The 27,752-nt window shown below is 37.5% G+C and overlaps 1 protein-coding gene across 1 annotated transcript in view; it reads left to right on the top strand.

The window, feature by feature from the left end:
- Positions 1-15,634: 15,634 nt before the first annotated feature.
- LOC126471434 (NAD-dependent protein deacetylase sirtuin-2) overlaps positions 15,635-27,752 on the top strand; it is a 30,174-nt gene continuing 18,056 nt past the window's right edge. Inside the window, exons 1-3 of the mRNA XM_050099599.1 lie at positions 15,635-15,964; positions 16,079-16,230; positions 19,555-19,651. Of these exons, the coding sequence (XP_049955556.1) occupies positions 15,940-15,964; positions 16,079-16,230; positions 19,555-19,651 (274 nt within the window). The 5' untranslated portion in view covers positions 15,635-15,939. The remainder of the gene's footprint in view (positions 15,965-16,078; positions 16,231-19,554; positions 19,652-27,752) is intronic.

Here is a 27,752-nt window from a genome sequence, read left to right as displayed (position 1 = left end):
GAACAATGTCTGAATTTATCTTACCTTATCGGAAATGTTCATTAATTATAGCACGGCGAACTGCTCTTCCAGGTAATGTATCATCACGATACATCTGCTGTCCAGGTAGCACAGGTTCGTTATCTTCAATGTTGGGGCCTCTCTCATCACATAACTGATTTAAAAGTCGAGAATTTTCTGGATCTTGTGGTGGTTCTTCACTGCATGTACTCCTCGCAGTATTATGCAAGATAGCCGTACCCGCAATTACTGACATTGCTTTCTGTGGATTACATCATATTCCTACAGATAATATGAGAAATCTTCTCTTTCACATACCATATTTTCTCTCAACAGTGTTTCTAGTTTTAATATGAGACCGGTTATATCGATGCTCTGCTTCATTTTGCGGATTTAAAAGAGCAGTTAACAAGTACGAGCTACATGAATAACCACTGTCTCCCAAGAAGTGACTTTGTGGTATTTCAACGTTTTCAAATTGAGCTCTGTGAGCGCAGTTGAGAAATATGGTACTGTCGTGCACAGAGCCTGGCCATCGAGTGACAATATCTCTTATTAACAAATTGTGATCACTAATGGTTTGACAGTTAAAGGAAAAATATGATTTCCTATTGCAGGAAAGTTCTGCATTATGTCCTCCAGGAGACTGAATTCTTATATGCGTACAATCCAAGGTACCAAGAACGCCAGGAAATCGGTACAACTGACTAAAACCATACATCACAGAGCGCACTTCTTCTCTTGTAGGAAATTTTATAAAGCGAGGAGACATTGATTCTGTGATGTCTGATACATCATTGATGATTCGTTGTGCTGTTGTACGATGTACGTTACTGTTGTCCGCAGTAAGAATGTTGAATGCACCTGTCGCATATGCTCTTAAAGTAATCAAAAATTTGTTTATCGGCGAAATAGGGTTATTCCGATCAGTAGGAAATTCTAACCTATCATTAATTTGGTTTAATAACCACCACACTGTTTCTTTTGTCAGACGAAAACTCTCCTTCAAACAAGGTATAACAATTCTTCCTCAGTGCCATCCGTAACATCAATAACCGCCGCCATCTTAATAGCGTATGCTTCTAAAACTGCTGTTCTGTCGAAAAAACCAGGAAAGAGCCCCAGTTAAATATAACCGTGGTCGATTCGCTCGTTTAACTTAGATCGATGTTGGTGCACCAGAATTTTGCGTTGAAAGGATTATATATCGATTTAACTACGGTTAACTCTTAATCGAGATTAGTGCACTTGGCCATTAGTCTTATCCATCGGCTGAGGCCTTTCTGGCAGTAGGTCCCCTACCTTTGGCATAGCTCTCAGTTTCCCGCAGATATACATGTCTCTCCACCCGCATGGACAGTGCTTCGTCAAGGTGGTGTCCCCCTGAGAGGTGTAAATGTAATAACTTGTGCTTCAAACGTGAATATGTTGAAGATTCTTGCCATTTGTGGCTCTGATGCAACAACATTTGTGGAATTGATTTCTTCGATGTTAGAAAGCAGCTTTATTGCTTTCATTCTTATTTTATCATGTTGGTATGGTTTTTCTTCTTCTACAGTTGTGGTACCTCATCTGTTGCACTAAATTATGTAGCTATTTTCTATATACGTTTCCTATGTTCCACATTCACTGATTTGACTCGAAGTGTAATGAAGAAGATGCTTTTCTGAAAAAGATTAGGTTTTCTGCTGTTTACTATCAATTTTTTTGTTCTTAAAGTTCATGACATTCTTTATAGAATATCTGTAGATTAAATTAGATTGGACTCAGTTTTAGATCCGTAGATCAAAAAAGTGACATGATTCTCATGGGTGTGGAACATGTCAGAAAGCATAAGATAAAAAACGTAAAACATTTGAATATAAGACTTACTACCTGATCATTTGTCATTAAACATTGTTATGCACTTTTAATAAATTTATCATATACAAAATACCTAATCTTGACTATTGTGACAAAAGCGCCGTCAAAACTGATCTGACAGGCATTTTTACTTAAGTTGGTCTAACAGTCCCTGTTAAGATATTCATTTATAGAGTAGAAGGAGCTGCCTATCAAAAACTCTGTTTAAACGGTGCTTTATCTGAAAAAAGTTTTCAATGGTTGCTGGCAATTTATTGAAAATGTGTGTTCCTGCATATAGACCCCTTTTTGGACCAAGATAAATGATTTTAGATATTTATATAGATTGTTCTTATTCCTAGTACTTATATTACGTATTGAGCTATTGGTTGGAAATGGAGATATGGTACTTGCAACAAACTTCATTAGTGACTAAATATATTGAGATGCAGTGGTTAGAATATAAAGTTCGTTCAACAGGTTTCAACATAATGTTCCTGAATTTACACCGCAAATGATTCTTGTTACCAACTTTTCCATGCAAAAAACTTTTGCTCAGTTTGATGAGTTCCTCCAGATTATGATCCTGTGTGACATAATAGAACTAAAGTAAGAAAAGTATGCAGTTTTTTTATATTTATATCTCCTATATCTGACATAATTCTCACTGAAAATTCATCCCTGTTTAGGCGCTTCAGCAACTCTATGGAATGCACTTCCCAACTGAATTTATTATTGAGTTGTGATGCCAGAAATTTAACACTGTCAACCTCTTCGATCTGCATGTCTTCATATGTTATAACCCATGCTGGAAGGAAATATCTTACAGGTTCTGAAATGCGTATAGTGGGTCTTTTCTAAGTTTAATGATTGTTAGCTTTAAACCATTTATTAATGTCAGTGAAAATTTGATTAGCAGCTATTTCTAAATCTGTACTTGACTGTTACTTATTGAAATGTTTTATCAACTACAAACAAAACAAACATAGCACCAGTCTATGTAACAGACCAGAGACCATTAATGTACACAGGAAAAAGCAAGGGGCCCAAGATGGAACCTTGAGGAACACCACATGTAATTAATTCCCAATCAGATGAAGACTGACAGCTTACTGTAAAAGTATTTTGCAATGACGCCATTTGTTTCCTGTTAGTTAGATGAGACTCAAACCATTTGGCAGCGTTTCCAGTGATGCCATAATATGCTAATTTACATAAGAGAATGCTGTGGTTCACACAGTATAAGGCATATCATCGAAAAATCCCAGTAGCTTCTAATTTATTATCTAATGAATTAAGTACATTGCTACTGGAAGTGTAAGCTGCATCCTGTAAATCAAAACCCTTAAGAAAAACAAACTGTGACTTGGAAAATATATTATTTGCAGTCAAATGGAAAGGAGATGCTTGAGCACAACCTTCTCAAATATTTTTGAAAAAGCTGCCAAAAGAGAAATTGGTCGATAGTTTGATGGTATCTCTTTATCCAGCTTCTTGTAAGGAGACTTGACTTCAGCATATTTTAGCCAGTATGGGAATGTTCTTTTCTGTGTTGTAATAATAAAAATGAAAAATAAAAAAAATATTATTTTTACTATATATTATTCAATATGCATATGAAAACACATTTTTGTAGGAAATAAAAGATTGGCAGGGATACTATATCTAGAGGGTTTTGTGTGAGTATTCGGTACAGCTCAGTATTTTTTGACACATTGGAGTGTTTTGATTTTTGGCATGTTGCACGCTTTCTTAATACCCGTAGCACACACCTTCTCAACTTCGGAAAATAAGGAAGTTTTGCTATTTCTTCAGTACATTTGCCTACTACATAATGTCCCCATATTTCATGTGTGTGTCTTATAAATTCATCGATATAATCTTCAGGAATACACACACACACACACCATTGATAAGATTTTTCATTTTTCCTATGAAACAAAGCACCATTGTGCTCCTTACACCATTTACTTATCTTTCCACTTTGATACTGCTTAAGGTTTTGCATGACTTTCCTCCATTTACGATCTTGCTGTTGTATAATTTTCATTTGCTTAAGAAACTTATAGTAATCAGACTGTTGTGTTGTACCTTGCATTAATAACATTTTGATTTCTCCATCTTGCTCTGTTAATTCACCAAATTCTTGTAAACCTTGTGGTAATCTAGATGAGGCATCTACAATAATATTCTGATTTCCTTAAATATAAATGATCTCGAAATTGAAATCTTGTACATATAGACACCATCTAGGTAATCGATGGTTTAATAGTTTTAAAATAAATGACATTGTCTGGTGGTCACAGTATACTTTGGTATTCTTGCTCCAAAAACAATATTCAAACTTTTTAAATGCCCATACTACAGCAAAACTTTCCAATTCTGACACAGAGTAACATCTAACAAAACTGATGACCTTACCTTCTTCTTCTCGCATCTGGAACATGTATGCCCACAGCCCTTGAGCTGAGGTGTCTGTGTATAGACAAAAATCCTTGGAAATATCAGGGTGGCTAACAATGTTTGAATTGATTAATGCCTGCTTAATGATATTAAAGACCTCTTGACACTTATCATCCCATAATCAAAGCTTACTTTTTCGTAATAAGTTGAGCAATGCAGCACTGTTCATCAGTGGTTGTGCTACGAACTTACGAAAAAACGAAACTAGTCGTAAAAAGGCTTTTAAATGTTTTTTATTCCTTGGAGCTGGACAATTGTGTATGGCATCAGGTTTTTTTTGTATCAGGTAATGTACCTTATTCTGACACAAAATATCCTAAAAATTTGACTTGCTCCTTACCAAAACTAGACTTTTTTTAAATTGGCTGTTACTCCATAATCTGCAAATCATTGAAGTACCTGTTCAATGAACCTGATATGTTGTAATCAAGTGTGTGTAGCTATTAGCATTTCGTCTACATAAACAGTGATTTTGCTAAGAAATTATGGGCCTAAAACCTTGTCCGATGCAGATATAAACACTCCTGTGCTAATGTTCAGTCCAAGAGGTAGAACACGGATTTCTTAACTTCTGCCGCCACAAATAAATTCCGTATATTTTCGACTTTCATCGTGGAGCTTTATTTTCCTGTAGGATATCTTGAGATCGAGTATACTGAAATATTTTGTATTGTAAAACTTTAGAAGCTATTCATCCAAGTAGTCTGGTCTTATGTGTATTGGTGTTATAATGTTATTGATAAATCTAGCATTGGAAACTAATCTTACAGAACCATCTGGTTTGAACATATGACTAATCTCTCACCTTAATGCCTCTTGCTTTGCCCATGAAATAGGATATTACATTACACAAAGTATCTTGTGTGGATAGACTTCAAATTTATATTCATAGTCTTTGCTTACTCTTGGCTTCTTACTGAAAACATTGGCTTATGTAAATAATAAGTTAGAAAGTTCTTGTCATTGCATCTCATTTAGTATCTGTGATTCATTTAGTTTCTGCTCTACCGTTTTGTAACTATCCTCAGTGTTTGCTTCTCATTCAGTATCAAATTTGTTTGTGAAATATATAGCTTGAAAGGAATATTGTACCACTACATTTGACTCAGGTTTGTTTTTGTTACTTTCATCAGGAATTTGAATAAATCAATAGAAAAGATCTGATTCTTTACAAAAAAAAGTGGCATTACTAATTATCTGTGTCAGTGTGTGTTTCGTATATTCTAAATGTCTCTGTACCAATAAGACAATTAACTATAAGTTTATCAATTATAAGAAAGTTGAACTTTACTGTAAAATGTTCAATTTGTGATAAAATAAGAGCCTGAGTCTTATTTAGTCTTACTGTCTGTAGCAGTTTACACCTTGCAATTTTATACAGGAAATGTTGGGAATTTGCATCTCTTTTTCAATTCACAAAAAAAATGCATTTGACATTAGGTTGGTAGTTGAACCTGTATCTAAAATTAACTGTTTGTCAATGTTAAAATATTTTCACCTTAATGATTGCTTGTACCCGTTTTTCCAGGATATTACCTATTGCACCTAACTCATGCTGGTACAAATCATCCTTGATGTCACCTTGGTTGTCAGATCTTATGAAACATGTTTTTAGTTTTGCTTTGCGCCCATTCTCAGAGAGTTCAATAGCCTGGGGCCTAACCACGATGGGTTGGTGTTTTCTGATGGCGTAGTGTGAGTTATTTCATTACTTGGAGTAATTTCAGTGAGTTGCACTGTGTGTGTACTTCGCCAATTTGTGTCGTTAGCTGTTGTGCAGTTATTCTGCTGTCCAAAGGTCGGCTGTGGCACAGCATAAGGCATGGAATTGTTGCCGCATGTCAGCCAATGCTGTGTCTGACTGTTTCTATTCATGTTCGGCATAGGGCCTTGTGATGGTGAATTCGTTCGTGCGTTGAAATTACCCCTTTTTTATGAAAATTTCTTTTAAATCTTTTTTTTTTTTCGTTCCCGTTACCGTACTCGTTACCTCTGGGTGTATTACTTTGCTGTTGTGTACGATCCTTGCTGTGTGTTTAGATCACGTTTTACTGACTGATTTACATAACTATGTTGTTATTGTGCCTGATTTTCTGTTGCTCTCTTGGGTACAGGTCTTTCCTCATAGATTAAGTCGATAGAATCAAGCAGACAAAAAATATTCAGTGTCGTGCTCTGGCATTGTGACTAATGTTTCTCTAATGTGCGATGGTAAACGACTTTTCAAAATGCTTAACACGTCTACCTGTGATATTGAGTTTGTACAGTAGCATGTCTTGTTCAGGTATTTTTCAAAGTACCCACCTAGGCTACCGTATTGGCTATTGAACGGTGTGGGGTTGAAAACATCCATCTGTGTCTTTCTTGCACCGCTACAGGCCAGTGTTTGTCGAGGAAAGCTCGTTCAAGTTGGATGTAAGTGCTGCAATGTTCAGCAACTTCAGTTGCCCATAAAAGAAATTCACCTTGCGTATATCTCATGACAAATCTGATTTCCTGTGCTTCCGTCCATTTGCGTGGAAATACATGACGAAAAGCACTGATAAATACTATGGGATTCATACTTTTACCTGTGGTGATGAATGTAGGAAACTCTCAATGCCTCCACAAGCCTTCGTCTGAAAAAACAGTTGATAGACACGTGGTATTTCCAGTCGTATTGTAGTTACCGGCAATTCCAAAAATGGTTCAAATGGCTCTGAGCACTATGGGACTCAACTGCTGTGGTCATCAGTCCCCTAGAGCTTAGAACTACTTAAACCTAACTAACCTAAGGACATCACACACACCCATGCCTGAGGCAGGATTCGAACCTGCGACCGTAGCAGCAGCGCGGCTCCGGACTGGAGCGCCTAGAAGCGCACGGCCACCGCGGCCGGCGGGCAATTCCAGCTGGTAATTGTTCAGGTATTGGAGTTATGGGTATGTTTACATTTGGGACTCTGCACTGTCACTGGTACCTGTTGTGGGACTCGTGACAATTGTAGACAAATACCGACAGGTTGTAGTTTGTTCACTGTAGCCTATGTATTATTTACATGCCTATTTCGAGATCTGGCAATATTTTCTTCTAAAAGATGCGGATTCTATCTTCCGCCACTTGTAGGTTAATGTTTACCTTGTTCATGATTTCATTTTCTTTTTTCTGAACAGGCTTTTCTACTACATCTGTGTATAACTTACAATTGGTTACTAACTTCTCTGCAGTGGTTTTACCCTTATCCAACTTACCTGTTTCATCTTAACTAATGGTATCACATAGATTTTTATTGAACTTCTAATGTTACTACCCTTGAAGTAAGCTCTTCTGCAGCTAGAGGTGCATTTTCATAGTCTTTATTTCCGTTGTTAACGACAGTGTGCGGCGGGGCGGGTTTAAAATGTTTCCTCTTCGTCGTACTGTTCACTGCAGAGGTTCCACCTACTTCGGTACGGTGTCAGTTCACTATCCCGTTTCTAGGCAAATGTAGGTACTATTAGTACATCGAAAAAGCAGTGTTGTTAAAACGACGCCTGTACTTACGTTGCAGAGTCTTTGTAACTCTAGTAAGCAGCTAACCTGTAAATATCTTATAATAATTTTTGGGTGGAAGATGGTTGTTTCATTCCTTTAGTAAAATATCAAAATTCTAATACAAGTCTTTTTATTTCCTTTAGCTCAAATGAAAAAGAACCTACCATCAAGTCCAAATCTACTTAACTAACAAGACCACTGTTCTCAGTTAACAGTTCATGCAATCCAGATCACATGCAAAGCAGCCAGAAATATACATAAGTGTGACCCGATAACTACGCGATTTCACAGTTACAGTTCCCCTATTAATAGTGAGTTTCACTCTCGATCCTTCTGAGTGGATTTCTTTAACAGAAACTGCTCCCCAAATATTCCACATATAAATACAAAACATGTCACGCGGAGTTTACATACAAGCCGAAAGTTCACACGCGATTATATTTACAACAAAACAATTCCAAAATTTCCAACTATCACCAATCTGTCCGTAAAAGCAACTGCTTTCAGGGCAACACAGTCTGGATTTGAAAAACCAGTTACTACTTCATTTTACACCTAATGAAGGCTGAAACTTTCAGCATGACCTGCACATCCAATAGCTGATTAGCGACTCTCTAGATGCTGCTTCTACCACAGCATATCTATCTAGCAGTGCGCAGAAACTGCTTAACTCTGATTGGCCGATCATTTTGGCTGGCCAATCAGAAGAATTGTTCGATAACATTCTCGTGCCAAAACTGGCCTGCTCCAATCATTATTCTTAGATGCATTTACGTGATTCCAACATGCAAATACTAATATAAGATTTAATTAATCTTGAAATAAATTTAGAATATGATTTTACTTTCTACCGATATTCTGGCTGCTTCCTTACAAAAGTAAGTACACTTAGACATACGTCATCAGCAATTTGAGTACAAATATATTTCCCATGCTATGATTGCGTAATGCATTACATAAAATATTGAAATTTAACGTATGCTTCACACACTCTCACATTTACTCTCATTTATTCCCAGAACAACATAAGACACAAATAATAATTTTATCTGATATTTATATAACGAAAACGAAAAGCAGTTAAAGTTTTTAAATTAGAATCTCTATTAAATAAGTCTGCCCATTGAGAGTTCTTGTTATGTTTTCAAATGATACCAAAAGATAACTGCTATAGTTCCTAACTGAATTTAATTCCCTAAGTGTTCTCCGAAACTATGATAGTTAAAGGATTGAAATTTTCATACAAGCTTCTCCTAACTAAGAAAAAAGGTAGTGTACTGCCTTTGGAAATGATTGAACAATATTTAATATTCTTTATTTAGGTTCATAGGTGGCATGAATACACAGTTGTTCAAAGTAACACGGATACTGTATCTCACAGCTAGCATTAGCGACAGGTGCAAATGACTCATCGCTAAGACACTTGCTGTCTCCTTCACAGCCAAAGGCTCCAATACTGCAGGCAGAACTGTAATGTAGCTTACTGCGTTTACTGTTATCGCGTAATAGCTCGCGACATCACAGGTGGTTACCTTTTTTCTTTCGAAATCAACCAGTTTTGTGTGGCTTCAGTGTTTGTCTTAGCTTCTGTGATTTTCTTTATCTGTTGCTCCACTAGATCATGATGGTCATAAAAGAATCTACCTTCTGTTTTAACTCTGTAATGTTACTGTTAACTTCGGAAAGTACTTCATGATTTACTTGTGTTTTCATATCCAATTTTTCGTCGCTTTCAATGCGGAAATTTTTGGCTAAGTCATCGAATTTCTGTGAGACTGTGTCTTGCAAATCCTTGAATGCTTGTTTTTGTTCTTACTTCATTGCATTTAGATCTTGTGTAACAGTGGTTATTTGCGGTTTTACCATGTTCATATATTGTGTCAAATTACTGAAATTGGTGTTCATATTGTGTTTCATATAATCAAATTTCGCATTTATGTTAGATAGTAACTGCCATACCAGTGCTTCAGTTGTACTACTGTGGTTGCTGTCAGCTGGCCTTCCCAAGTTAATGTTTGTGTTGTGACCAAGTGTTGCTGGTATCATGTTGTCAAAATTCATATTGGAATCGCTCTCCAATGTTTCATTCATGAGCAGTATGTCACTCTGGGAGATACGTGACATTGTTTCATCAATTGTAAACCTTGTGCCATCAAGGTTGTTCCACTGTGAAGCATCACTATCATTTGTCACTCCTGTGACACTCATCTCTGATCTACTTAAACTTTCTGTATAGGCATGCATGGCGCCTGAAATTCAATTGTTCTATCACGAAATTCCACGGCATCTTGGCTGATTGCGTTTTCGCTATCGCTATCAACAATGAACATATATTTTTTTCCCATGTTGTATGAATATGCAAAAAATAGAAATTTCAAGAAATGTTAAAATTTTATATGTTAATTATTATACTTGACAATTGTAATTTACATTCTAATTTTGTGCCCTGCCTGCGACATAATAACATACTTTTTTCCTTTCCTATCGTAATATCAAGAGTTAAAGATATAATTTAAACACTGAGTCAATAAACTGCGCTGCAAGTCAGCGAATATGTACGCCCAGGACAATAAGAGCGGTGTAACATTATCATCTGTATTTTGTTCCATAACAATGCGCACTCGTCATTTTTTCTCTCTTCTTCTTTAGTCGGGCGCCATTCCGACAGCCCCTCACTCTATCAGACTCTTACTTTCTTCCATTTTGTTCAAATGAACTGAAATTGTATTCCTGTTAGCAATTTATTTAATTGTGCCATTATTATCACCAATCGCAATTACTGATATGACTTTATTATGAATAATTTTTCTTTAGCTCCAGGGTTGGGTTAAGATTATCGTAAGTTTTACGTATTTCGCCGGACTATAATCTTTGTTATGTTCAAAACTGTGAGATTAATGCACGAGATGTCAGATGTTTGTATAAAAAAGTTCTTTCGTTAAATAATAATTGTTTAATTTGCCATTTCTGATTTCATTTCGTAGTAACGATCATCACTCTGCAATTTATAAATGTTACACATTTTGCCTTACTACATTTTTCTTACTCTATCAATGTGATACCCACGAAATTAAATTAAACAATTCTGAATTTTCTCGTGAGGTGAGAAGACAGTAATTTCGCTGAGATTATAGAAACCCAAATTAAACGTTTTTCACCATGCCACGAGTCTACCGATCTTCACTTCAAACAGTAAAAAAGATAAAAATGGAACAGTATTAACTAAGGAGTGAAGTGATTTTTTGATAATATCGAATGCATTTTTGAACAAAAAATAATTTTCATTATAGAGACTAAGAAAGTGATGTGTGTGTGCATGTGAAATGTTTATGTTCATTTTGCTTTTCATTTAGTATATTTCCTATTAATTGATTGATTATTTATTTAATTCTTATCAATTGTTATTATGATAACGAGACGTCAAAGCCGGTTTTATGTCAGTTATGATGTGCAAACTATTGTGTCACAGTTCTTTATGTTTACTTACAATGCACTGAAAAATTTCTGTAAATTTTTCCCAAATAAAATTCAAGGAAGGGAATAATCTACTTCAAAAGAGGCGCTACTAAGTGTAGACATGCAAGAAACTTGCATAGCCATCCTGCCTTTGCTGCCCTGAACAAAACAGCTTACAATTGAAAATGTTTACATAACCTGCATCCAATTCTCATTTCTTACCAAAATTTCCCCTCAATTTTTGCCTTTTTGCAGTACTTGCTCCCCATGGTCATTCATACAGACAGAAAGTACAGACAATTAGTTTTTATGACTCATAACATTGTTATAGGAATTTCTTACTCTAACAATATTTAACAAACAATACTCACAACTGGTGCCCTGAAGTCCTGGCACACAGGTAGTAATTTGTGTTACAATAAAAAAAATGAAAAATAAAATAAATTATTATTACTAAATATTATTGAATATGCATATGAAAACACATTTCTGTAGGATAAAATACGATTGCATTATTACAAATGCTCTATCCTCATTTGAATTTTTCTTGGCTACTCAGACTTCACCATCATTTCAATTGTAGTTATAGGCAGCGGACTCCAAGAACACCAGCACTTCACTTTTAATAAATAAAAAAATACTTGATACTGTTGTTCAATATACTATTATCCATGTACATATATAATACATAAAACTCGTAGTACTTGATATCTAAAATCACACACCTTCATCATCCTCCATATGAGTGAGTGTGTATAAAAAACAAAATCATGTACAAATATTTGAATAAATTTCGTTTGTCTGCACCTTGCTGCGCATTCATAATTAATGTCTTTTCCTACTCCTCTGTTCAGTCTGTGTTTCATTTTTTGTTTTTTTAATAAATATTAACTTTACGATATCCTAGGGGTGTCTTTCATCGTGTACCTGTACAACTGGTAAGAGATTGGTTACACAAATAACTTAAGAGAGAACTCAACTTGCATGAACACTCATAGATTAACTTCATTGATATGTCAATATATCCTCTAGAATACTTAGATTTTACAGAGTTTATGAGCTACTTCACCGGTAGACATGACTGTCATTTCCATTTTACTGAAGTTATTTTTAAAGTCTGGTCTCAGTTACTCCATTACATGGTTCATTGTACCTGATAACCCCAAGCTTTCAGTAACAAAACCAAAGTACAAGTTTAAGAAGTTTGCAACCTACATGCACTTGTCACCAATGTCTCATTTCTTCTTATAGATATCTGTCCCTCTTCCTTTCTGGCCCCACCTGTCTCTGTATTCACTATATCCCATACAGTTTTTATTTTGTTGCATTTTGTAATTATCTATTTCCCATAGCAAAGCTGCTTCCATTCCTGGATTACTTGCTTCAATATTTTGCAGTATTCTCAGCAGTACATTGCAAACCTAACATCAGAGCTGTTCCTAGATGTAGATACAGTCTCCTTTTCATCCCACATGATATCTTTGTTCCTTGTGTAATCTATGGTTTATTTTTTGACTTCTGTTTGATTTGAGTTTCGTTTAGGGGAAAATAACTTTCAACAGTGAAATTAACTTTATTAATGAAGGCTTCGTATTTTCCATTTCAGTCAGAAGTATTGTAAACATCTATCTAGTTCATTTTTTTGAGCAATCCCCTGAAATTCTCTATTTTTGACTAATTCATTACCCTCCTGTACTCAGATTTAATAGATTTTTTTTATCCTGACAAGTTTCAATGTTTAACGTAAGATGCCATTTACTACTGATTTTGTGATATGTCATTTTTCCTAGATTTGTCTACACAGATACTATCAGTAGCAGTCTCAGGGCATTTACATATGCTAGTTGCCAAAGTTCACAGTAGGAACTAAACTGAATGACAGTATTACTGATTGTGATAATTGTTCACTGACAGATCTTCTCAATAAATCCACATTAGAATCACCAGAACCACTACTTCCTTATTTTTTACTGTGAGATGGAACAACAAAGCTTCGAAATTTTTTATGAAGTCTAAAGTTTCCTGATGATGCTCTGTACATACTTCCTATTATAAAGGACTCATTATCAAATACGACTTCTATTACACAAGGTTCTATATGCTGATCTGAGCAAAATTTATTAGTATCAGTATTCTTGAAATCAAAATAGTTTCTGATAAATGTGACAACTCCTCCTTTCTCCGTATTTTCTCTACAGAAGAAGCTAACCTGAATCCTGTAATATTTAATACCAATGAACACATGATGTCCAGAGAGGCAGATTGTATTAACTGGTTTGCTCAACTTTAATTCTACAACGCAAACAAGCAACTCGTTAAGCTTAACCCTTAGTCCTCGGATATTCTGATGCAAGAAGGATAACTGATTTTATGCACTGGCTAATTTACAACTGTATGAACTTAATTTTTCTGTCAATTTTTGAGGCTCTCTCAGTCATATGCTGTTTGCATGAATTATGTACATCAAATTTGCTTTCTGGCTTCCTGTTTTATCAATGTGAAAGACATTTTCAGCCTGTCTCTGAACATATTTTGCTCCTGCCCTACCTATCCCAAAAAATAGCTGTTCTGTCATTTGTAACCACTGGTACTCCACCACTTGTGTTGATTGCAAGAAAATCGTAAATAAACTATTCTGTAATGTAGCGGTTCATACCTTCTAGGATCTTTTGGAAACCTAAAAAAAGGCAAATATGGTGTCTTGTTCTTGTGTTGCTCTGTAGATCAATATAAACAATTACGATTCGCTTTCGAATCCACAAGATCTCGCCAAACTCAGCAGAATAACTTCTTGGCCCTTGGTGCACTGTAAGCACAGTGGGTAACAAAAATGAGATAGAGTGTTGCGATTTTTATGGTAGACTGTGATTTCAATCATGCCAAAAACTTTAAAAATATGACCTGTACCTTTTCACAGTTGATATATTACAGAATACAGGTACTTTACTTGCACTCAATAATCCTTCAGGACAGGTTAAATACAGTAATACCACATGTTTTGTGTATGATTTCACTCAATACTTGTTTCAAAATTACAGCTGAAAATTCTAGGTCCTTGTAGCTTCTTCCAGTTGCCAGGAAAGCTAGCGTCACCGCCAGTTGCTCGCGTGGAGAAACTACTCTCCTCAACTATGTATTATATGAAGAGTTATGAGCTTTAAAAAAGTAATTATATATTTCCACATCCATTTGGAAATTATTACGTCAGTCGTCCGGTTCTCCCAGCATTTCGCGAAGTAAAATTAAGTGTGAAAGAAAGGCAGATTAGGGTTTAACGTCCCGTCGACACCGAGGTCATTAGAGACGGAACACATGCAATGGCACTGAGCGACGTGGGGCAGTGGTTAGCACACTGGACTCGTATTCGGGAGGACGACGGTTCAATCCCGTCTCCAGCCATCCTGATTTAAGTTTTCGGTGATTTCCCTAAATCGTTTCAGGCAAATGCCGGGATGGTTCCTTTGAAAGGGCACGGCCGATTTCCTTCCCCATCCTTCCCTAACCCGAGCTTGTGCTCCGTCTCTAATGACCTCGTTGTCGACGGGAAGTTAAAAAAACACTAACCTAACCACATGCAACGCCAGTTTAAAGTCCAAGCAACACTAGGTGCCATTTGAGGCGCAAAGCTGAGAGGAGTACCCAAGTGCAAGATTTGTATAATTCACGTATCACAACTAGCGGCGAAGACTGACACGCGTGAAAATCTATGAGTGAAAGAAATTGGAGTGAGTGTTAAATAAATGTTCTCGAACTCGCCTTGAACACAAGGTAGGAATATTTTTAAGGATGGGGAAGCAATTCGGACAAGTTCTTTCAAAGGGACCACTGCAACATTTGCTGGAGCGATTTAGGCAAATCAGTGGCAACCTAAATCAGGTATCGCGGAGACGGATTTCAGCAGTCGTCCTCCCGAATGTGAGTCCAGTGTGCTAACTAATGTGCCATATTTTTCGTATTTGTTTGCAGGAGCTGTCTTCACTTAAGTGGTCACTGTGTAGACCCTTTTAATCGGTCTTTTTGCCTCTTGTATATTTTTTATTTATTTTTTTGCAACACTATTGCGGACACAGAGTACAATAGAATTTTCTGCATCGTGAATTTCCGAATAAATGAAATAAAGATTGAGGTTGTGGGAGTGTAGTCGCTAGCCGCTGTAGTTTCTTTCTAGAGCGACAGATAGCAGACAAACAGCAGATTGGAACATGTGTTGTGTGAACACACCACATTTACAGAGATTTGTAGCAGGCACAAACATTTGCGCAGACAGATCGTTGCGTGAGGATGGCCCTTTCACATGTGCACGTTTTCAAAGCTGTTCCACGCTTGACAAAGCGCTACTTCACTATTTGTCAGAGATGTAACATGACAATAATATATGTTGACTATAGTCATCGTGCGCAGCTGATCGGTGCAGTTGCGCATCAAGACAATAAAACAAAACAAAACAGAGGAAAACTATGTAATACGTTGAAAATATCAGTTCAGTTTTTGGAAAGTAATACATATTCGATTCCACCAGCTAATCTTCTGCTGCGGCTGTAAATATTCTGTCAGAAATTGCTCCAGATTTGAGGGAGTTCTTGTGAGTTTACGTCGAACACTGGTTTTGTAAGACTGGGCTTAGAGTAACAGCAGGTAAATAAAGACAGAAAAATTTAAAATAAATGGCATCGAAGGAAGAACCTACTGGCAAGTATGATATTTCTGTGTAGTGACATTTTACAATGTGTATTTAAGTTACCTTGTAGACGTACTGTTGTGAAATTCACGTGAGTGAGTGCTATTAAATCTTAATTAATTCAGGTAAAGTAAGCAGTGATGGAGAAGATAATACAGCATCTGCATCAGCTACTGATATTTCTGATAGATGGGACATAGAACGAATTACACAGTACTTTGCAAGAAAATTTGGTTTCCGCAGGGACGAGGATGAGCTAGAAGAACCCACAGAAAAGGTAAACTATGGTATTAGTTATGCCAGGTGTACAATCTGAACCATCATCTAATCCACTACTAATATTCTATCATAGTCTGTCATCTTCGTGTATACAATCTGCATCATCTAGATATTGTTTCCTGTGGGTGATAATATTTGATTTATTTTAGTGTATTTTTAGTGGTCTACTCAGTACTACAGACTTTAACTTTATTTAATTTGCATCAATAAGAGTTACTGAGCTCCCTTCCCCCCTTTAATTTTCGAAATTTGTAATGTGGTGCGAACATAGACACTAGGCTGTTCTACAAATCAATCAGTATTCCTCTCTCATCCACATTAATTGGCTTTGCCACCTCATACACTAATTGTTACCTTGTAACCTAACCAAGGCCTTATTCGATGCAATAGATTAGGCTATAACAATAAGAGATCTAACACAATCTGTTGAACCTAAGCATCTTCAGTAATACAAAACGTTTAACAAGTGATGTATAAGACTGCGTACTTATACTTGGTATTTCAAGTCCATGTCCTGCCTTCCAGATGTAGGTTTTCCTTGATTTTCCGGAATTGTTTAAGCCAAATTTGGGGATGTTTTGTTTAAGGAAAATACAGCTGATATTCTTCCCAATCTAAGCTTGTGTTTCATCTCTGTTAACTCCATTGTCAGTGTTAAAGTCTGGTCTTCCTTCCTAAATAAATGCTTGTGCTTCAATATTAAAAGCATATATGTTAATAGGATTATTAACCATAGTCTTCAGTTAATTCTCTTGATCTAGTATGGTGGTACTTTCAATTTATTAGCATTTACGTTCATTACTGGATGCTGTCTGTAAAATTGTAAGAAATGCCTATTTCACTTGCTATGCAGCTTTGTGCGCACATGTGAAACAATGTCCATGATTTTTCTGTTTGAAATTACGGTCAAACATTTGCTACCAGGAAGCAGTTTCATGGTGTTTAAAATTACCAAGTGAGGTGATGTAATGGTTAAAACATTAAACTTGTGTTTCAAGGTGATTGGGAATCAAATCCCTGCCTGAGTGGGTGGATGTCTGCATAATTTTCAAGGGTGATCTGCTGGTGAATCATTGGTGCACAAATTTTCAGCAGCAAGACTTGATGCCATCTTCAGATGACTGGGGAGCTATGATGTGTGGGTCCAACAGAGTATTTTTGGTATTCTCATGTGATCCTCTTTTCCCAAAATGTTGTAGTGACAGTTTAGTGAGGTTCAGCTGAAGCTACTGGTACTGGACGTCACATCCTCACATACCATAATGATGATTTGGCATGAGAGATTGTACATTAGTAAACAGGAAGAGAATGGAACACCAACAATTTTTTTTGTGTTTCTATAATTTTTTGAGATGTTGGTTGTAGTGACAGACAAATCTGTAACAGTCTGAGGTCTAGGTTAAAAGATGGCAATTTGCCTGAGAGTCGGCAAAGCCTGTTAATCTGAATATGAAAACTTATACTCAGATCAGTATAACCAAGTGATTGACAGCTAGTTGCTTACAAAAGAGCTACCAGAGCAACAAACAACCAGAAATGAACTTGGCTACACCTTCTGTTTTGTTCAGCATTGTCATATCGCTCTGCATACAACAACTATGGCTACTGACATTACTGTTGCCATTTTGCAAATTAATGGAAAATGTACAGAAGAATTCTGTACTGACTGAATAATACAGGTGTTTTATGGTGGCATAGTGATCTTTAGTGTAGCCTGAGGCCTACGCCAAGTTGGAAACTATCAGTTTGGTTATAAGTTGATGAAACGATATTGAAGGCTTCAGTTAACCCAAATTGGGATGTACTCTGGAGACTCAGTTACTGCTGTGATGCCACTGGGGTCACTTCTGCTTCACTTGTACCACCAGTTTGCCAAACGTAGGTTCCCATGGCTAAGCTGGAATCCACCATTTCTGTTTACAAGGTTCTGCTCAACTCACATTTGTCATTTTTTAGTAACAGAGTCCCAGGTGAAGAGGATTGTCAAGGTAACTTTCCTTATCCATAGTCCACGGCATGGTCACTTTTTAAACAGTGTAGTGCTCCTTTGGTGTATTCTACCGCAGAACCTTGCATGTTGGTATCTGCTTATTTAATCAAACTGCTTCTCATTTGACTCTGTGAGCCTGAGAGGAACCTGGACAGGAAGTAGTGGAGAATGACATAAGTATGAAAGTATGCTGATCTTTGCCTTCTGTGGGCAGCGCTTTTACTAGATGAACTGCTCGGGAATACTTCATATACATACTTCACATGTTGCAGCAAAAAAGGTCTATAAGGTGATACACTTTTGTATGTTACCTCATTTGCTGCTGTTGTTTGGAAACCTACAGTGAGATCTGGTATCTTGACACAGATCGAGGGGAATAATGAGAAGAGCAACACCTGTCCTTGCAACTGACAGCATGATTGTACACTTACTTCAAATACTCCTAGGTCTGGTAGAAAAGCTAAAAAGGATGGCAGCTGCCATTTCTACACAGGTAGCCATATCTTCCTAGTGGGCAAACAAAAATAAATAGCAAATGCCCAAAATACGAAATTTCACCAACACCAGTGAAGATATATAAAATTAAAAAAAGCTTGGAAAAATGGGACAAAAGATTCATGTTATGTAACACTTATTTTGTGTGTCGTGTCTCATGATCCTATTGCAGATGCTGTAGAATATTAAACCTGCTTGAGAAACAGGTCCCTCAACAACTCTCTTACTTTCCTTCCCCATCTCATCCTATCATCTCCCTGCCACTCCTTTGCAGGATCCCTGCTTCAACACAAACAGGGAAAAAGAAAGCCTACTAATAAAATTGCTTCTGTGATACAGGAATGAGTTCAGTATGCATATGGAACAACCTACTACAGGGAAAATTTTTGTTTATATGCCTCCGAGACACTTTCTAGGAATTACTGCAATGTGTTAAGTGGTTGCAGTAGTCACAAATAAAATTAACTCATCAGGGACAGAACTAGATGGAGTGACCTAAATAAAGTAATACCGCTCCTTGTCGCTCCCCCTCATTGCAGCAACCGTATGTTCCGTATCCATCTCCCTCCTCTCTCGCCGTCTCCTCGTCTCTCCCTCTCTGCCTGGCCTCTCGCCATCCCCCCCTGCCTGGTCTCTCGCCGTCCTCTGCCTGAACTCCCGCCATCTCCCTTGACTTGGGCCCTCTCTGTCTCTCTCTATCTCCCATGTCTCCCTCACTCCCTTGTCTCCTCCTGCCCCATCTTATCACAGCACCCGTCCTCCCCCCCCCCCCCCCCTCTCTCTCTCTCAAATATTCCAGATGTTATCAATTAATAACAACAAAATAAACTTTTACAGATTTTGGAAGAGTCTTCTGTAGATGGAATAATAAAATACATTAAAGATAGCAAATGCAAGAATATAATTACAATGGCTGGAGCTGGAATATCCACATGTAAGTTTCAGTTAGTGTTCCTTTTTCTGTATTAGAAACTGTAAATGAATCTAATAGTTTTGATCACACTGTGTTGATGTTCAAGTTCATATGCATGGTGTTTGTTTTTGGACCAAGGGAAAAGCAATAACTTTGAGGTACTACTGTGTACTGTATCAAGGTATCTCTGTGTATCATGAAATTTTATAAGTTTTGAAAACTTTTTATTTTATGTTTTATTCCATTGTATTTCCAGAGTTATATTTAGGGATAATACCACAGGGACACTTGTTCCTTTCTGTGTTGTGTTGTCGTTGTATCAGTTTCTGACCCTTTCATGAGGTATTCTTCAATTTGAAGAAAGCATATGACATTACTTGATGTTACCACCTCCTTTGTAAATTCCGTATTCGGAGATTCCAAGGTCGTTTACCGTAATTCATGTGAAACTATTGATATCCCTGATTGTTTCATGTTTAAATTGGAATATCCATCAGCAGCTGATAAACACAAGAGAACAAGTGTCTTGAAGGGATCAGACATGAGTATCACCCTTTTTGCTCCAATATCATTGTCTGCAATGAGCCATATAATTTGTCCAAGCTGTGTTTAGATACCTTCTGTTTTCTTCAGTTGGTGCAGCCAAGTGACACAGATCCTGGTCTCCTCTGTAAAAAAGCACTTCATGCACTTCTGTATACTCGGAACTCTGGACCAGCATTTTGAACTTTTCTGATTTCACCTAGGTAATCAAGTACACTATCTGATCAAATGTGCGTGAGCATCCTGATGTTATGGGGAGTTGGTCACTAGAAGTCACAAGAGGTGGACCAACCAGTATAAAAGAAAGTGGGGAGTATTGCATCATCATTAGAGAAGCGGTAACAGCAGAATGTGTCAGTCAGGAGATCTCAGTGACTTTAAACGTGGACTATTCATTATATGTCACTTAGGTAACAATTCCATTACGGATATCTCAACCCTTCCAAATCTGGCCAAGTCAACAGTGGGTGATGTTACATACATATTTTGCAAGACACCATATGGTGTGTAGTGGAGAGTACTCTCTACTGTTGCTAGTCATTTCTTTTCCTGTTGGAAAAAACAACTGTCTGTCTGTCTCCCTGCAAGTCCTAATCTCTCTAGTCTTATCTCTGTGGTCCTTATGCAAAATGTACATTGGCAGCAGTAGAATTGTTCTGCAGTCAGCCTCAAATGCCTGTTATCTAAATTTTTTCAATAGTGCTCCTCTAAAAGAACAATGCCTTCCCTTTAGTGATTCCCATTTGAGTTTCCAAAGCATCTCCATAAGATTTACATGTTGTTTGAACCTACTGGTAATAAATCTAGCAGTATGCCACCGAATTGCTTTAATGTCCAACCTGGTGTGGATCCCAAACTCTTGAACTGTACTCAACAATGGGTCACACTAGTGTCCTATATGTGGTCTCCTTTACAGCTGAACGACATTTTCCTACAATTCTCCCAACAAATCAAAGTCAACCATTCACCTTCTCTACTACAATCCTTACATGCTCATTCTATTTCATATTGCTTTGCAACATTACGTCTAGATTTTTAATTGACGTGACTGTATCAAACTTCACACTACTAATGCTGCACTTGAACATTATGAGTTTGTTTTTCGTACTCATCTGCATTGACTTACATTTTTGCACATTTAAAGCTGGCTGCCATTCATCATACAAATAGAAATTTTGTCTAAATCATCTCTTATCCTGCTACAGTCACCCAGCGATGACACCTTATGTAGGTTACAAGATAATCATAAGTAAACTATCCCGTAAAGATCTGTTTCATACCTCCATGGGTCCTTGGAAAACTAATGAAAGACAAATGTGATGTTGTTTGTTAGTTATTGATGATTGTTATGGCACTACATATGCTTCCTATGGTAAAAACTATATTACAGTATAAAGAATACTGTTTGTATTCTTTAAATATCATATTTGAAAGTGTAGCTTTCTGTTTGCTTGGAGCATGTAACAAAACTGAGCAGGAGTGCTGTGACTTTGTGTGTTATTGTGATTGCACAATGGATAACTGGAAATAAGTGATTTGGCGTGATGAATTGTGCTGTGCTGTGACAATCTGATGAAAGGTTTGGCGAATGCCTGGAGAACGATATCTGTCATGTGTATTGCCAGCAGTGAAGTACAGAGGAAGTGGTGTTACAGTATGGGGTGTTCTTCATGGCTAAGGTGTAATCCTGTTGTCGTACTGGAAAAATGCTAAATGTGGAAGAGTATGAACACATTTTACACTATTGTGTACTATGTGCACTAGAGGAATGATTCGGGGTCAACAATTGTTTGTATCAGCATGACAATGCACCCTGTCATCAAGCAGCAAGTGTGAGGCAATAGTTTGTGGACAGTAACATTCCTGCTATGGACTGGCCTGCTGGAAGTCCCAACCTGAACCCAGTGTAATACTTTTGGAAGGAATTGGAACATTGACTTCACTCCACACCCCTGTGACCAGCATCACTATCTTCTCTGGTTTTGGCTCTTGAGGAAGAAAGGTCTGCCATTCCTCCACAGACATCCACACACTTCACTGAAAATGTTCCCAGCAGAGTTCGAGCTGACATAAAGATGAAGGGTGGATGTACCCCATATTAATAGCAACTAATAGACATCTGGATACTTCTGATCATGTAGTATGTTAGTTGTGGTAGAACAATTTTTGTTCCTAGGTCTTGATTTTGAGTAGAAGCTAACATGTTACCTCATTCTTGCCTATTAAACGTTAACTGTACGAATAAACTCAACACTCTTTAGTCCCTGAATGGAACTTCGTGGTGGGCTTTCTTTTGTGACTCTAATTCTCCCAACAAACTGAAATCTAGTTTAGGTTACAGCTGTATGGCTTATGGATCAGCAGCACAATTGGCATCAAGTTTACTAGAACCTGTCCACCATACTGGCATGATGCTGGCAACTGAAGCCTTTTGCTCAAGTCCCTTTGACACTTGTGACTGAAGCAGACACGCCACCACTACGAATCAAATGTCAGAAATACCTTATCAGTGGAAACGAGCGTTTGGCGCCATTGGCTGGGAGGCCCCTTATAAGGCAGGTCCGGCCGCCTTGTAGCAGGTCTTATTACATTTGACACCACATTGGGCAACCTGCGTGCTGGATGGGGATAAAATGATGATGAAGACAACACAATACCCAGTCCCTGAGCGGAGAAAATCCCCGACCCAGCCACTAAACTGTGTTTGTATGCCAGAAAACAAGCTCACTAACCAACTGTCTTAAGATTAACTAGAAGTGAATTACTAGTTTCTGAAGTACTTGGTATCAACTGATGATGCCAAAAAGCACCTAATCTTGAAGATTTAGGATATTTAGTGGCAAACTATCACAACTCCCAACAAATTAACAATGATTACGGAAACAACTACTGCATATAGGATTTTCTGTTGAACATCGTTGAAAGGATCTATCACTTTATGCAGGCAGAAATTTTGTATATTAAGCTCACTAAAGATTTTATCTTGTGGTGAAAAGAAAAACCCATGTCATTTTGTGTGTGGGGCTCCCCACTCAACAGCCCATGTATTGAGAGTGTGTGCCACCTGCGTCAACCTGAGGAGAGATTTCATGCTGAGTCTCTCTCCACCTCTCATACTTTCAGGTGGTGGAACAACTGTTTATAAGTCCTAAATTCATAACCCCAAAAAATTTTATCCTTTTCTTAGGTTTATGCAAGTGTTTGGGGCGGACAGGGAGAGAGAATCTTTCACTGCAATAAGAGTCCTGAGAGACCACTAGCTGTGATCTATGCAACCAATAAATTGTTTTAGTCTTTTAATCATTCAATAATTTTAGATCCAGCAAAGCTAGCATGCCTTATTTCTCAATTTTAGATGTAATTGTTGTTAGAACTTTTCCTACAGTCTTGCCAGTTTGAAGTTGATGGGTGGGATGAATGCAGGGAGAGAGTTTTTTGCCGGAGTAGGAGCCGCAGGAGGCCTACATCAGGGTACTCCCTTGCATCGCAAAACCGTGGCACTGTCTCAGTTTTCGTAAATCGATGACTTATCTTGTATCTTCCAGAAGAGGTTTTCCTTGTGGATATCTGGTTATTCCTCTCCTGCTTGTCATTACTTTAGTCAAGTAAAGGATGACAGTAACACATCGTAAACAAATTTTATGTTGAATGAGGTCAGTGTTTATCCTCCCTCTCACCATAACGAATAGTGGTTTCGCCTAGGACAGAGACACTGATGACCTAGTAGTCCAATCCATATAAAACTACAATTATCATCAACAGTTTTGCATCCCAGTGGAGGACAGTTTTAGGTAACTAATAAGAAAAGGGAAAAGTGATGAAACATTTCTAACACTAAAATTGAAGTTTCCGGTATTGTGAAAAGTTTGTTTCAAGTGTTCTGCTGTTTCGTTTGAATACATAGCACAGCTTGCATTTGTGGTAAAGTTAGAAAATGTGAAATTTCTTTAAATTTCAGCTACGACAATGATTGTGTTTTATGTTAATGCAATGATTGTGTTTTATGTTAATGCAAAAGCTAGTGGCTCAGTGGTGTTACACATTGCAATCTTGATGTTGTGGTTACAGTGAAAAATAAAAGATTAGTTTAAATTATTTGCCAATATATTCTGGTTGTATTTTTTTTAATAAATTGCACATTCAGAGAGTAATTATGATTGGGCCATGAGAGATTTAAATGCTACAAAACACATCATCTTACTTATATTCTCTTTCAGCTAACAAAACGAGTTGTTGTCCATACTTGATTGTCACTATGCTGAATGCTGCCAACATTCCTCCAAGAAAACATACAAATATAAGTTCTGTCCATTTAGAGTTCCAAAATCTAACTGAAATTACTTGTTAGCTGATGTTTGCCACATTTTTGACAATGTAATGTAACTGGATACATTATAAAATCTACTCGCCAAGCCAGCGGCAGAAAAGCTTATAAAAGAAGTTTGTAATTATGCAATGTTTTGGAGCCAGTGGCCCCTTCTTCTGGCAGAAGGGTTGAAGGGGAAGGAGCAGGGGTGAAGGGAAAGGGCTGGAGAGCCTCTCCACTCTCCAAAACATTGCATAATTACAACCTTATTTTATTTGCATGTTCTGCCGCTGGTTGGTGAGTGAATTTTTTATGTATCCAGTTACATTATACTGTCAAACATTGCCACATTGGTTGTCAGCTGCCTTCTGGCCAAGGTACAGTCAAACAGGGAGCAAGCTGCCAATAAACAAATAATAAATTATTACAGGTTGTAACCAGCAATCATCAATGAGGCTGTAAATGAGAATGCACTACACAACTTGAATACTGCAACTTGACTGACACTGTTGCGACACATTGGCGGCAGTGGACTATTGACGTGTGACATTGAGAGCTTCGGTTGGAACAATTAAGTTTTCCGAGGCATGACATGTTAACTAACTAGTAATTTTAGACAGACTTTAGTCACACTTATGACTTGCTTCTTTTGGCTTTTGCCCAGTCATCAAGTTGTCGAGGGTGACAGGATCTGTGCGCAATCGTGTCATGCGCTTCCAATCATTATACTGTTTTGAGTTACTTTTGATGCATTATTGTTTTCAGTAATTTGTAGCTCATTGTGCACAGTAAATGCCCACACTGTGTCTAATGGCAGCACTAGTGAGATGGCAGTTGGTCAAAAAATTGGTTAAAATGTATGTTACCCTTTCAGACTTTGTGATTGTCATTTATTATCTTTCCTGTGTTACCTCAAAAAACTGGCTACAAAAAATATAAATTTTTCCATGATGGTATTGGCATATAGGTCAGTAGATGCTGACAAAGATTTTTGTAAGAAATGTACTGCTCACTTCTACAAATGTACACAAGTTTTCACACTACTAAATGAGTACAATAATGAGTGTTGACTTAGCACCCTAAAAGTGAGTTACAGTTTCCTGCATCTCATTACTATGCATGATTTGGGAAAACTGAGCTACAATAAAGAAATACTTTTTATTTTTAATCATTTTTCCATAAACTGCAGTATGTTGTGTAACTGAATTGGGGAATATGAAAAGGGCAGTAGTCCATGTTTATTTGATTTTCATTTGTTTGAATTTTCGGGTTCATCATGGACAGTCGCATTATTTTATACTGGAAGGACCATTGTCCGTCACTTCCTGGAGGTGTAGGTTGGTTGTCTGCTTTTTTGTTAACGCTGTTGTTCAGTCCACCTACCTCGATAGGATTCTTGCCGCTGTCCCTTCACTCTATGGTAGCAGATACGTGCCAGGCAGTGTAAAGCAACGTTGATGAAACTACCATCTAATATCTATCACACAGAGGCCACGTAACTCTAGTTGAAAGTCAGCTCCTGAAAGTTCATGGTTAAAAAATCGGGTGTTTGGGATCTTCAGTATACTTGCAGAAAAGTGTTTGCAATTAGATTAACTCTGCTTTTTATTCATATTGAAACACATGAAATGGCTATCAAGTCCGTATTTAATATGGTAAAACATTATCATTCAAAGTTCACTGTCTGTATAACAAATATTCACTCGAAAAGCAGCCAGAATTTTAGTAAGTCAGATCCAACTAATTTTCACGTTCTATTCATGAGTTAAACATTCGGTTGTTTCAGTGGTCTTCTTTGTAAGAGGAGCTCGCTAAAATATTCCATACAGAGCACGAAACATGCCACATGGAATTGTTACTGCGACCAGAAAGTTCACACGCTCGTATCTCTCAAACTATTTAATTTAGAAACGCCAAACTTTCATTAAAATGTTTGTAACTCCGGTCGCTTCAGTCATGATATGTTCGAACGAAAATATTTTTAAGGAGCAATCTTTTCGGAGTCTGTAGCAGTGTTCTTTTGGCATTCTGCTTTTGCTAGATTTGGTGTTCTGTCGTACATGTGCGACAGAACAGACACCACTCATGATGAAACAGCTAGTGCATTTGCGGATTCTCAAAATAAACATAAACAACTGGAACAGTAGAATAAAGAAACAATTGCATCACACATGTGGAAGTATTAATAGTCCCATATAACGCTTTCATGCATAAAAAAAATTGTTGTCATTGGGGTATGTCCCCATGATCCTTGGTATGTCAATCCAACACTCTACCAATTCCCCATGGAAGCTATTGTGTTTGTTACACACAGTTCCGCTTTCCTGTGCTCCACAGTTCTGGTGTTACTTTTAATTAACGTGTATGCCCATTCTGCTGGACAACAGCACGTAGTACGGAACTAAATCGGAGCTTTGGTTGATACTCTATTGACATACAACTATGGTACTGTTCTGAGTTCTGACATTTGGAGGTTTGGGTGTCGGTGACAACACTTTCCCATGAACTACAGCATCATCAGTAAGCAGTCGCGGATTTCAGCTTACCCTACCTGTCAGATTATTTATGTACATAGAGAACAAGAATGGCCCCATCACACTTCCATGGGACATTCCTGAAGGTATCCTCATCTCTGATAAACGCTTGTCATCCAGAACAATGCACTTCTGTTACATAAGACGCCGTAGAGCCACTCACGTATTTGGGAACGTATTCCTTATGCTGGGACCTTCGTTCAAAGTTTGCAGTGGGGCACTGTATAAAACATTTTCTGGAAATCTAGGAATATGGAATCTGCCCTTGCCCTTCATCTGTGGTTCACGGGGTACTGTATAAGGAAGGGCAAGAGCTGAGTTTTTCTTGAGCAATGCTTTCAAAATTCATGCCGATTTGCAAACAGAAGCTTTTATGTCTCAAGGAAATTTATTATATTTGAATTCAGAATATGCTCAGTAATTCTACAGTGATCCAAAGTGGTCTGTAATTTTGCAGAGGCTTTTCTTTTTATCTTCTTATATATAGTAGTCAGCTGCACTTTTTTTCCAGTTGCTTTGTACTTCGCACAAGGCAAGAGATTCATGATTATTGCAAACCAAGTAAGGGGCCAATGCCAAAGAGTACTCTGTGTACCAAACTGGGATTTCAGCCTGGACTGATGACATTTGTTTTCAACTCTGTCAGTTGTTTGGCAGTGCCAGGGATCCCTATTTCTGTGTCCTCCATATGTGATTCTGTTTGATATTCAAATGATGGTATGTATGTACGATCCTCAGG

The sequence above is a fragment of the Schistocerca serialis genome, chromosome 1 (genome assembly GCF_023864345.2).
Source record: "Schistocerca serialis cubense isolate TAMUIC-IGC-003099 chromosome 1, iqSchSeri2.2, whole genome shotgun sequence".
NCBI classification, from domain to species: domain Eukaryota; kingdom Metazoa; phylum Arthropoda; class Insecta; order Orthoptera; family Acrididae; genus Schistocerca; species Schistocerca serialis.
The sequence above is the reverse complement of the archived record's forward strand: the minus strand, read 5'-3'. Positions and strand labels throughout refer to the sequence as shown.